At 35.7% G+C, this 14,674-nt stretch overlaps 1 protein-coding gene across 1 annotated transcript in view; it reads left to right on the top strand.

Annotated features, from left to right (window-relative positions):
• The window catches only part of si:dkey-106n21.1 (solute carrier family 23 member 1), a 168,942-nt gene that overhangs the window by 35,747 nt on the left and 118,521 nt on the right, over window positions 1–14,674 (top strand). Inside the window, exon 2 of the mRNA XM_062061907.1 lies at window positions 2,835–2,981. Within this exon, the coding sequence (XP_061917891.1) occupies window positions 2,835–2,981 (147 nt within the window). The remainder of the gene's footprint in view (window positions 1–2,834; window positions 2,982–14,674) is intronic.

Here is a 14,674-nt window from a genome sequence, read left to right as displayed (position 1 = left end):
GTATGTGTGTGTGTACTTTCAGTGAAAGTATGCGTGTGTGTGTACTTTCAGTGAAAGTATGTGTGTGTGTGTACTTTGAGTGAAAGTATGTGTGTGTGTGTGTACTTTCAGTGAAAGTATGTGTGTGTGTGTACTTTGAGTGAAAGTATGCGTGTGTGTGTACTTTCAGTGAAAGTATGTGTGTGTGTGTACTTTGAGTGAAAGAATGCGTGTGTGTGTACTTTCAGTGAAAGAATGCGTGTGTGTACTTTCAATGAAAGTATGTGTGTGTGTACTTTTAGTGAAATAATGAGTGTGTGTGTGTACTTTGAGTGAAAGTATGCATGTGTGTGTACTTTCAGTGAAAGTATGTGTGTGTGTGTACTTTCAGTGAAAGTATATGTGTGTGTGTACTTTGAGTGAAAGTATGCTTGTGTGTGTACTTTGAGTGAAAGTATGCGTGTGTGTGTACTTTGAGTGAAAGTATGTGTGTGTGTGTACTTTGAGTGAAAGTATGTGTGTGTGTGTGTACTTTGAGTGAAAGTATGTGTGTGTGTGTGTGTGTACTTTGAGTGAAAGTATGCGTGTGTGTGTACTTTCAGTGAAAGTATGCGTGTGTGTGTACTTTCAGTGAAAGTATGCGTGTGTGTGTGTACTTTGAGTGAACGTATGTGTGTGTGTGTACTTTCAGTGAAAGTATGCGTGTGTGTGTACTTTCAGTGAAAGTATGTGTGTGTGTGTACTTTGAGTGAAAGTATGTGTGTGTGTGTGTACTTTGAGTGAAAGTATGTGTGTGTGTGTACTTTCAGTGAAAGTATGTGTGTGTGTACTTTCAGTGAAAGTACGTGTGTGTGTGTACTTTCAGTGAAAGTATGTGTGTGTGTGTACTTTGAGTGAAATAATGTGTGTGTGTGTACTTTCAGTGAAAGTATGTGTGTGTGTGTGTACTTTGAGTGAAAGTATGTGTGTGTGTGTACTTTGAGTGAAAGTATGTGTGTGTGTGTACTTTGAGTGAAAGTATGTGTGTGTGTGTACTTTGAGTGAAAGTATGTGTGTGTGTGTACTTTGAGTGAAAGTATGCGTGTGTGTGTACTTTCAGTGAAAGTATGTGTGTGTGTGTACTTTGAGTGAAAGTATGCGTGTGTGTGTACTTTCAGTGAAAGTATGTGTGTGTGTGTACTTTGAGTGAAAGTATGTGTGTGTGTGTACTTTGAGTGAAAGTATGTGTGTGTGTGTACTTTGAGTGAAAGTATGTGTGTGTGTGTACTTTGAGTGAAAGTATGCGTGTGTGTGTACTTTCAGTGAAAGTATGTGTGTGTGTGTACTTTCAGTGAAAGTATGTGTGTGTGTGTACTTTCAATGAAAGTATGTGTGTGTGTGTACTTTGAGTGAAAGTATGTGTGTGTGTGTACTTTCAATGAAAGTATGTGTGTGTGTGTACTTTGAGTGAAAGTATGTGTGTGTGTGTACTTTGAGTGAAAGTATGTGTGTGTGTGTACTTTGAGTGAAAGTATGTGTTTGTGCGTACTTTGAGTGAAAGTATGTGTGTGTGTGTACTTTCAGTGAAAGTATGTGTGTGTGTGTACTTTGAGTGAAAGTATGTGTGTGTGCGTACTTTCAGTGAAAGTATGTGTGTGTGTGTACTTTCAGTGAAAGTATGTGTGTGTGTGTACTTTCAATGAAAGTATGTGTGTGTGTGTACTTTGAGTGAAAGTGTGTGTGTGTGTACTTTCAATGAAAGTATGTGTGTGTGTGTACTTTGAGTGAAAGTATGTGTGTGTACTTTGAGTGAAAGTATGTGTGTGTGTGTACTTTCAGTGAAAGTATGTGTGTGTGTGTACTTTGAGTGAAAGTATGTGTGTGTGTGTACTTTGAGTGAAAGTATGTGTGTGTGTGTACTTTCAGTGAAAGTATGTGTGTGTGTGTACTTTGAGTGAAAGTATGTGTGTGTGTGTACTTTGAGTGAAAGTATGTGTGTGTGTGTACTTTGAGTGAAAGTATGCGTGTGTGTGTACTTTCAGTGAAAGTATGTGTGTGTGTGTACTTTCAGTGAAAGTATGTGTGTGTGTGTACTTTCAGTGAAAGTATGTGTGTGTGTGTACTTTGAGTGAAAGTATGTGTGTGTGTGTACTTTCAATGAAAGTATGTGTGTGTGTACTTTGAGTGAAAGTATGTGTGTGTGTGTACTTTGAGTGAAAGTATGTGTGTGTGTGTACTTTGAGTGAAAGTATGTGTGTGTGCGTACTTTGAGTGAAAGTATGTGTGTGTGTGTACTTTCAGTGAAAGTATGTGTGTGTGTGTACTTTGAGTGAAAGTATGTGTGTGTGCGTACTTTCAGTGAAAGTATGTGTGTGTGTGTACTTTCAGTGAAAGTATGTGTGTGTGTGTACTTTCAATGAAAGTATGTGTGTGTGTGTACTTTGAGTGAAAGTATGTGTGTACTTTCAATGAAAGTATGTGTGTGTGTGTACTTTGAGTGAAAGTATGTGTGTGTGTGTACTTTGAGTGAAAGTATGTGTGTGTGTGTACTTTGAGTGAAAGTATGTGTGTGTGCGTACTTTGAGTGAAAGTATATGTGTGTGTGTACTTTCAGTGAAAGTATGTGTGTGTGTGTGTACTTTGAGTGAAAGTATGTGTGTGTGCGTACTTTGAGTGAAAGTATGTGTGTGTGTGTACTTTCAGTGAAAGTATGTGTGTGTGTGTGTACTTTGAGTGAAAGTATGTGTGTGTGCGTACTTTGAGTGAAAGTATGTGTGTGTGTGTACTTTCAGTGAAAGTATGCGTGTGTGTGTACTTTGAGTGAAAGTATGTGTGTGTGTGTACTTGGTGTAGTGATGTACTGCGTGTCCTCGCAGGGCAAAGGCGCCAATGAAGAGCCGGGTGTGCTGACGGGGGAGGGGCACACGCAGGCCCAGCAGGACTGTGTGGACTCAGGTGTGGACCTGGTCTACTCCCTCAACGACCGCCCGCCATGGTACCTCTGCATCCTGCTGGGGTTTCAGGTACATCCATCTTCATCTCACACACACCACTTCCTCTTCATCCTCCAGAGGAACAACCTTCAACTTCAACTGTCTAATATTTGTTCTATACGATTATAAAATGATATTGCTGAATACGTCTAATATTTGTTCTATACGATTATAAAATGATATTGCTGAATACGTCTAATATTTGTTCTATACGATTATGAAATGATATTGCTGAATACGTCTAATATTTGTTCTATACGATTATAAAATGATATTGCTGAATACGTCTAATATTTGTTCTATACGATTATAAAATTATATTGCTGAATACGTCTAATATTTGTTCTATACGACTATAAAATGATATTGCTGAATACGTCTAATATTTGTTCTATACGATTATAAAATGATATTGCTGAATACGTCTAATATTTGTTCTATACGATTATAAAATGATATTGCTGAATATGTCTAATATTTGTACTATACGACTATAAAATGATATTGCTGAATACGTCTAATATTTGTTCTATACGACTATAAAATGATATTGCTGAATACGTCTATTTGTACTATACGACTATAAAATGATATTGCTGAATACGTCTAATATTTGTACTATACGATTATAAAATGATATTGCTGAATACGTCTAATATTTGTTCTATACGATTATAAAATTATATTGCTGAATATGTCTAATATTTGTTCTATACGATTATAAAATTATATTGCTGAATACGTCTAATATTTGTACTATACGACTATAAAATGATATTGCTGAATACGTCTAATATTTGTTCTATACGATTATAAAATGATATTGCTGAATAGGTCTAATATTTCTGCAACGAGGTGGCGACTTGTCCAGGGTGTACCCCGCCTACCGCCCGAATGCAGCTGAGATGGGCTCCAGCGCCCCCCGCGACCCTGAAAGGGACAAGCGGTAGAAAATGGATGGATGGATGGATGGATGGATATCTAAAATTTGTACTATAAGATTATAAAATGATATTGCTGGATATCAATTATTGGGGTGTACATGGTTATTGGGATGTACATGATTATTGGGGTGTAAAAAATTATTGGGGTGTACATGATTATTGGGGTGTAAACAATTATGGGGTGTACATGATTATGGGGGTGTACATCATTATTGAGGTGTACATGATTATTGGGGTGTACATGGTTATTGGGATGTACATGATTATTGGGGTGTAAACAATTATTGGGGTGTATATGATTATTGGGGTGTAAACAATTATTGGGGTGTACATGATTATTGGGGTGTACATCATTATTGAGGTGTACATGATTATTGGGGTGTACATGATTATTGGGGTGTACAGGATTTTTGGGGTGTCCATGATTATTTGGGTGTCCATGATTATTGGTGTGTCTATGATTATTGGGGTGTACATGATTATTGGGGTGTACATGGTTATTGGGATGTACATGATTATTGGGGTGTACATGGTTATTGGGATGTACATGATTATTGGGGTGTAAAAAATTATTGGGGTGTACATGATTATTTGGGTGTCCTTGATTATTGGTGTGTCTATGATTATTGGGGTGTACATGATTATTGGGGTGTACATGGTTATTGGGATGTACATGATTATTGGGCTGTAAAAAATTATTGGGGTGTACATGATTATTGGGGTGTAAACAATTATTGGGGTGTACATGATTATTGGGGTGTACATCGTTATTGAGGTGTACATGATTATTGGGGTGTACATGATTATACATGATTATTGGGGTGTACATGATTATTGGGGTGTACATGATTTTTGGGGTGTCCATGATTATTTGGGTGTCCATGATTATTGGGATGTACATGATTATTGGGGTGTAAACAATTATTGGGGTGTACATGATTATTGGGGTGTACATGATTATGGGGGTGTACATCGTTATTGAGGTGTACATGATTATTGGGGTGTACATGATTATTGGGGTGTAAACAATTATGGGGTGTACATGATTATGGGGGTGTACATCATTATTGAGGTGTACATGATTATTGGGGTGTACATGGTTATTGGGATGTACATGATTATTGGGGTGTAAAAAATTATTGGGGTGTATATGATTATTGGGGTGTAAACAATTATTGGGGTGTACATGATTATTGGGGTGTACATCATTATTGAGGTGTACATGATTATTGGGGTGTACATGATTATTGGGGTGTACAGGATTTTTGGGGTGTCCATGATTATTTGGGTGTCCATGATTATTGGTGTGTCTATGATTATTGGGGTGTACATGATTATTGGGGTGTACATGATTATTGGGGTGTACAGGATTTTTGGGGTGTCCATGATTATTTGGGTGTCCATGATTATTGGTGTGTCTATGATTATTGGGATGTACATGATTATTGGGGTGTACATGGTTATTGGGATGTACATGATTATTGGGGTGTACATGGTTATTGGGATGTACATGATTATTGGGGTGTAAAAAATTATTGGGGTGTACATGATTATTTGGGTGTCCTTGATTATTGGTGTGTCTATGATTATTGGGGTGTACATGATTATTGGGGTGTACATGGTTATTGGGATGTACATGATTATTGGGCTGTAAAAAATTATTGGGGTGTACATGATTATTGGGGTGTAAACAATTATTGGGGTGTACATGATTATTGGGGTGTACATCGTTATTGAGGTGTACATGATTATTGGGGTGTACATGATTATACATGATTATTGGGGTGTACATGATTATTGGGGTGTACATGATTTTTGGGGTGTCCATGATTATTTGGGTGTCCATGATTATTGGGATGTACATGATTATTGGGGTGTAAACAATTATTGGGGTGTACATGATTATTGGGGTGTACATGATTATGGGGGTGTACATCGTTATTGAGGTGTACATGATTATTGGGGTGTACATGGTTATTGGGATGTACATGATTATTGGGGTGTAAAAAATTATTGGGGTGTACATGATTATTGGGGTGTAAACAATTATTAGGGTGTACATGATTATTGGGGTGTACATTGTTATTGAGGTGTACATGATTATTGGGGTGTACATGATTATTGGGGTGTACATGATTTTTGCGGTGTCCATGATTATTTGGGTGTCCATGATTATTGCTGTGTCTATGATTATTGGGGTGTACATGGTTATTGGGATGTACATGATTATTGGGGTGTAAAAAAATATTGGGGTGTACATGATTATTGGGGTGTAAACAATTATTGGGGTGTACATGATTATTGGGGTGTACATCGTTATTGAGGTGTACATGAATATTGGGGTGTACATGGTTATTGGGGTGTAAATGATTATTTGGGTGTCCATGATTATTGAGGTGTACATGATTATTGGGGTGTACATGGTTATTGGGATGTACATGGTTATTGGGGTGTACATGATTATTGGGGTGTAACAAATTAATGGGGTGTACATGATTATTGGGGTGTCCATTGTTATTGGGAAGTACATGATTTTTGGGGTGTCCATGATTATTTGGGTTTCCATGATTATTGGTGTGTCCATGATTATTGGAGTGTACATGGTTATTGGGATGTACATGATTATTGGGGTGTAAACAATTATTGGGGTGTACATGATTATTGGGGTGTAAACAATTATTGGGGTGTACATGATTATGGGGGTGTACATGGTTATTGGGATGTACATGATTATTGGGGTGTAAACAATTATTGGGGTGTACATGATTATTGGGGTGTAAACAATTATTGGGGTGTACATGATTATGGGGGTGTACAACATTATTGAGGTGTACATGATTATTGGGGTGTATATGGTTATTGGGGTGTAAATCATTATTTGGGTGTAAATTATTATTTGGGTGTCCATGATTATTGGGGTGTCCATGATTATTGGGGTGTACATGATTATTGGGGTGTACATGGTTATTTTGATGTACATGTTTATTGGGGTGTCCATGATTATTGGGGTGTACATGGTTATTGGGGTGTAAAAAATTATTGGGGTGTACATGATAATTGGGGTGTAAACAACACGTCTAATATTTGTTCTATACGATTATAAAATTATATTGCTGAATATGTCTAATATTTGTTCTATACGATTATAAAATTATATTGCTGAATACGTCTAATATTTGTACTATACGACTATAAAATGATATTGCTGAATACGTCTAATATTTGTTCTATACGATTATAAAATGATATTGCTGAATAGGTCTAATATTTCTGCAACGAGGTGGCGACTTGTCCAGGGTGTACCCCGCCTACCGCCCGAATGCAGCTGAGATGGGCTCCAGCGCCCCCCGCGACCCTGAAAGGGACAAGCGGTAGAAAATGGATGGATGGATGGATGGATGGATATCTAAAATTTGTACTATAAGATTATAAAATGATATTGCTGGATATCAATTATTGGGGTGTACATGGTTATTGGGATGTACATGATTATTGGGGTGTAAAAAATTATTGGGGTGTACATGATTATTGGGGTGTAAACAATTATGGGGTGTACATGATTATGGGGGTGTACATCATTATTGAGGTGTACATGATTATTGGGGTGTACATGGTTATTGGGATGTACATGATTATTGGGGTGTAAACAATTATTGGGGTGTATATGATTATTGGGGTGTAAACAATTATTGGGGTGTACATGATTATTGGGGTGTACATCATTATTGAGGTGTACATGATTATTGGGGTGTACATGATTATTGGGGTGTACAGGATTTTTGGGGTGTCCATGATTATTTGGGTGTCCATGATTATTGGTGTGTCTATGATTATTGGGGTGTACATGATTATTGGGGTGTACATGGTTATTGGGATGTACATGATTATTGGGGTGTACATGGTTATTGGGATGTACATGATTATTGGGGTGTAAAAAATTATTGGGGTGTACATGATTATTTGGGTGTCCTTGATTATTGGTGTGTCTATGATTATTGGGGTGTACATGATTATTGGGGTGTACATGGTTATTGGGATGTACATGATTATTGGGCTGTAAAAAATTATTGGGGTGTACATGATTATTGGGGTGTAAACAATTATTGGGGTGTACATGATTATTGGGGTGTACATCGTTATTGAGGTGTACATGATTATTGGGGTGTACATGATTATACATGATTATTGGGGTGTACATGATTATTGGGGTGTACATGATTTTTGGGGTGTCCATGATTATTTGGGTGTCCATGATTATTGGGATGTACATGATTATTGGGGTGTAAACAATTATTGGGGTGTACATGATTATTGGGGTGTACATGATTATGGGGGTGTACATCGTTATTGAGGTGTACATGATTATTGGGGTGTACATGATTATTGGGGTGTAAACAATTATGGGGTGTACATGATTATGGGGGTGTACATCATTATTGAGGTGTACATGATTATTGGGGTGTACATGGTTATTGGGATGTACATGATTATTGGGGTGTAAAAAATTATTGGGGTGTATATGATTATTGGGGTGTAAACAATTATTGGGGTGTACATGATTATTGGGGTGTACATCATTATTGAGGTGTACATGATTATTGGGGTGTACATGATTATTGGGGTGTACAGGATTTTTGGGGTGTCCATGATTATTTGGGTGTCCATGATTATTGGTGTGTCTATGATTATTGGGGTGTACATGATTATTGGGGTGTACATGATTATTGGGGTGTACAGGATTTTTGGGGTGTCCATGATTATTTGGGTGTCCATGATTATTGGTGTGTCTATGATTATTGGGATGTACATGATTATTGGGGTGTACATGGTTATTGGGATGTACATGATTATTGGGGTGTACATGGTTATTGGGATGTACATGATTATTGGGGTGTAAAAAATTATTGGGGTGTACATGATTATTTGGGTGTCCTTGATTATTGGTGTGTCTATGATTATTGGGGTGTACATGATTATTGGGGTGTACATGGTTATTGGGATGTACATGATTATTGGGCTGTAAAAAATTATTGGGGTGTACATGATTATTGGGGTGTAAACAATTATTGGGGTGTACATGATTATTGGGGTGTACATCGTTATTGAGGTGTACATGATTATTGGGGTGTACATGATTATACATGATTATTGGGGTGTACATGATTATTGGGGTGTACATGATTTTTGGGGTGTCCATGATTATTTGGGTGTCCATGATTATTGGGATGTACATGATTATTGGGGTGTAAACAATTATTGGGGTGTACATGATTATTGGGGTGTACATGATTATGGGGGTGTACATCGTTATTGAGGTGTACATGATTATTGGGGTGTACATGGTTATTGGGATGTACATGATTATTGGGGTGTAAAAAATTATTGGGGTGTACATGATTATTGGGGTGTAAACAATTATTAGGGTGTACATGATTATTGGGGTGTACATTGTTATTGAGGTGTACATGATTATTGGGGTGTACATGATTATTGGGGTGTACATGATTTTTGCGGTGTCCATGATTATTTGGGTGTCCATGATTATTGCTGTGTCTATGATTATTGGGGTGTACATGGTTATTGGGATGTACATGATTATTGGGGTGTAAAAAAATATTGGGGTGTACATGATTATTGGGGTGTAAACAATTATTGGGGTGTACATGATTATTGGGGTGTACATCGTTATTGAGGTGTACATGAATATTGGGGTGTACATGGTTATTGGGGTGTAAATGATTATTTGGGTGTCCATGATTATTGAGGTGTACATGATTATTGGGGTGTACATGGTTATTGGGATGTACATGGTTATTGGGGTGTACATGATTATTGGGGTGTAACAAATTAATGGGGTGTACATGATTATTGGGGTGTCCATTGTTATTGGGAAGTACATGATTTTTGGGGTGTCCATGATTATTTGGGTTTCCATGATTATTGGTGTGTCCATGATTATTGGAGTGTACATGGTTATTGGGATGTACATGATTATTGGGGTGTAAACAATTATTGGGGTGTACATGATTATTGGGGTGTAAACAATTATTGGGGTGTACATGATTATGGGGGTGTACATGGTTATTGGGATGTACATGATTATTGGGGTGTAAACAATTATTGGGGTGTACATGATTATTGGGGTGTAAACAATTATTGGGGTGTACATGATTATGGGGGTGTACAACATTATTGAGGTGTACATGATTATTGGGGTGTATATGGTTATTGGGGTGTAAATCATTATTTGGGTGTAAATTATTATTTGGGTGTCCATGATTATTGGGGTGTCCATGATTATTGGGGTGTACATGATTATTGGGGTGTACATGGTTATTTTGATGTACATGTTTATTGGGGTGTCCATGATTATTGGGGTGTACATGGTTATTGGGGTGTAAAAAATTATTGGGGTGTACATGATAATTGGGGTGTAAACAATTATTGGGATGTACATGATTATGGGGGTGTACAACGTTATTGAGGTGTACATGATTATTGGGGTGTATATGGTTATTGGGATGTACATGATTATTGGGGTGTCCATGATTATTGGGGTGTACATGATTATTGGGGTGTACATGGTTATTTTGGTGTACATGTTTATTGGGGTGTACATGATTATTAGGGTGTACATGGTTATTGGTGTGTCCATGATCATTGGTGTGTACATGATTATTTGGGTGTCGATTATTGGGGTGTACATGATTATTGGGGTGTACATGGTTATTGGGATGTACATGATTATTGGGGTGTAAACAATTATTGGGGTGTCCATGATTATTGGGTTGTACATGGTTATTGTGGTGTACATGATTATTGGGGTGTAAACAATTATTGGGGTGTACATGATTATTGGGGTGTACATGGTTATTGGGGTGTACATGATTATTGGGGTGTACATGGTTATTGGGGTGTAAATGATTATTTGGGTGTACATGATTATTTTGGTGTACATGGTTATTGGGGTGTAAATGATTATTTGGGTGTCCATGATTATTTTGGTGTACATGGTTATTGGGGTGTACCTGGTTATTGGGGTGTACATGGTTATTGAGGTGTACCTGGTTACTGGGGTGTACATGGTTATTGAGGTGTACCTGGTTATTGGGGTGTACACGGTTATTGAGGTGTAAATGGTTATTGAGGTGTAAATAATAATTGGGGTGTACATGATTATTGATTTGTAAATGGTTATTGAGGTGTAAATAATTATTGGGGTGTACATGATTTTTGGGGTGTACATCGTTATTTTGGTGTACATGTTTATTGGGGTGTCCATGATTATTGGGATGTACATGATTATTGGGGTGTAAAAAATTATTGGGGTGTACATGATTATTGGGGTGTAAACAATTTTTGGGGTGTACATGATTATGGGGGTGTACATCGTTATTGAGGTGTACATTATTATTGGGGTGTATATGGTTATTGGGGTGTAAATGATTATTTGGGTGTCCATGATTATTGGGTTGTACATGATTATTGGGGTGTACATCGTTATTTTGGTGTACATGTTTATTGGGGTGTCCATGATTATTGGGGTGTACATGGTTATTGGGATGTACATGATTATTGGGGTGTAAAAAATTAATGGGGTATACATGATTATTGGGGTGTCCATTGTTATTGGGAAGTACATGATTTTTGGGGTGTCCATGATTATTTGGGGTGTCCATGATTATTTGGGTGTCCATGATTATTGGTGTGTCCATGATTATTGGGGTGTACATGGTTATTGGGGTGTACATGATTATTGGGGTGTAAAAACATATTGGGGTGTACATGATTATTGGGGTGTAAACAATTATTGGGGTGTACATGATTATGGGGGTGTACATCGTTATTGAAGTGTACATGATTATTGGGGTGTATATGGTTATTGGGGTGTAAATGATTATTTGGGTGTCCATGATTATTGGGGTGTACATGATTATTGGGGTGTACATGGTTATTTTGGTGTACATGTTTATTGGGGTGTACATGATTATTGGGGTGTACATGGTTATTGGTGTGTCCATGATCATTGGGGTGTACATGATTATTTGGGTGTCGATGATTATTGGGGTGTACATGATTATTGGGGTGTACATGGTTATTGGGATGTACATGATTATTGGGGTGTAAACAATTATTGGGGTGTCCATGATTATTGGGTTGTACATGGTTATTGTGGTGTACATGATTATTGGGGTGTAAACAATTATTGGGGTGTACATGATTATTGGGGTGTACATGATTATTGGGGTGTATATGGTTATTGGGGTGTAAATGATTATTTGGGTGTCCATGATTATTTTGGTGTACATGGTTATTGGGGTGTACATGGTTATTGGGGTGTACATGGTTATTGGGGTGTACATGGTTATTGAGGTGTAAATGGTTATTGAGGTGTAAATAATAATTGGGATGTACATGATTATTGATGTGTAAATGGTTATTGAGGTGTAAATAATAATTGGGGTGTACATGATTATTGATGTGTAAATGGTTATTGAGGTGTAAATAATAATTGGGGTGTACATGATTATTGATGTGTAAATGGTTATTGAGGTGTAAATAATCATTGGGATGTACATGATTATTGATGTGTAAATGGTTATTGAGGTGTAAATAATAATTGGGATGTACATGATTATTGATGTGTAAATGGTTATTGAGGTGTAAATAATAATTGGGATGTACATGATTATTGATGTGTAAATGGTTATTGAGGTGTAAATAATAATTGGGATGTACATGATTATTGATGTGTAAATGGTTATTGAGGTGTAAATAATAATTGGGATGTACATGATTATTGATGTGTAAATGGTTATTGAGGTGTAAATAATAATTGGGATGTACATGATTATTGATGTGTAAATGGTTATTGAGGTGTAAATAATAATTGGGATGTACATGATTATTGAGGTGTAAATGGTTATTGAGGTGTAAATAATTATTGGGGTGTACATGATTTTTGGGGCCCTATGGTTAAGAAACATGCGTCCATTTGGTTTGTTCTGTGCCTCGTTTTACTAGTTTACGAAAAGAATCACGTTTTCTTTGAGTAAGAGAAGTCTGTGCCCTGCTGACACTCGACATGACGACAAGGATCCATGACGCCTGACGTGAACTCTCAGCAGGGAAAAAACAGTCCAACTCAAAAACTGGACTTGTCTCAGCACAAAAGTCTTGTAGCTTGTTTCTTAAAAGGGAACTGCACTGTTTTGGAACATTGTTTATCATTCACAATCCTCACGTGACACAAAAACACATGTTTTTCCTTTTTATATGCATTCTAAGTTGTAAATAAACATTAGCAAAAGTCAGCTAACAATGGCACAAATGTAAATCGCTCTATTTCGCCTAAAAAGCGCTCTAAAAACCTCCATCAATGTTTCATATACATGCTGTAAGTATATATGTTATGTAGTAACATTCATAATAACATGTAATATATACATGATGTAAGTATATATGTCATGTAGTAACATTCATAATAACATGTAATATATACATGATGTAAGTATATATGTCATGTAGTAACATTCATAATAACATGTAATATATACATGATGTAAGTATATATGTCATGTAGTAACATTCATAATAACATGTAATATATACATGATGTAAGTATATATGTCATGTAGTAACATTCATAATAACATGTAATATATACATGATGTAAGTATATATGTCATGTAGTAACATTCATAATAACATGTAATATATACATGATCTAAGTATATATGTCATGTAGTAACATTCATAATAACATGTAATATATACATGATGTAAGTATATATGTAATGTAGTAACATTCATAATAACATGTAATATATACATGATGTAAGTATATATGTAATGTAGTAACATTCATAATAACATGTAATATATACATGATGTAAGTATATATGTCATGTAGTAACATTCATAATAACATGTAATATATACATGATGTAAGTATATATGTCATGTAGTAACATTCATAATAACATGTAATATATACATGATCTAAGTATATATGTCATGTAGTAACATTCATAATAACATGTAATATATACATGATGTAAGTATATATGTAATGTAGTAACATTCATAATAACATGTAATATATACATGATGTAAGTATATATGTAATGTAGTAACATTCATAATAACATGTAATATATACATGATGTAAGTATATATGTAATGTAGTAACATTCATAATAACATGTAATATATACATGATGTAAGTATATATGTCAAGGAGTAACATTCATAATAACATGTCATATATACACGCTGTAAGTATATATGTCATGTAGTAACATTCTTAATAACATGTAATATATACACGATGTAAGTATATATGTCATGTAGTAACATTCATAATAACATGTAATATATACACGATGTAAGTATATATGTCATGTAGTAACATTCATAATAACATGTAATATATACATGATGAAAGTATATATGTCATGTAGTAACATTCATAATAACATGTAATATATACATGATGTAAGTATATATGTCATGTAGTAACATTCATAATAACATGTAATATATACATGATGTAAGTATATATGTCATGTAGTAACATTCATAATAACATGTAATATATACATGATGTAAGTATATATGTCATGTAGTAACATTCATAATAACATGTAATATATACATGATGTAAGTATATATGTCATGTAGTAACATTCATAATAACATGTAATATATACATGATCTAAGTATATATGTCATGTAGTAACATTCATAATAACATGTAATATATACATGATGTAAGTA

This window comes from Entelurus aequoreus, linkage group LG10 (assembly GCF_033978785.1).
Source record: "Entelurus aequoreus isolate RoL-2023_Sb linkage group LG10, RoL_Eaeq_v1.1, whole genome shotgun sequence".
Lineage (NCBI taxonomy): Eukaryota > Metazoa > Chordata > Actinopteri > Syngnathiformes > Syngnathidae > Entelurus > Entelurus aequoreus.
Note: the sequence above shows the minus strand (reverse complement) of the source record. Positions and strands in the feature narration are given on the sequence as shown.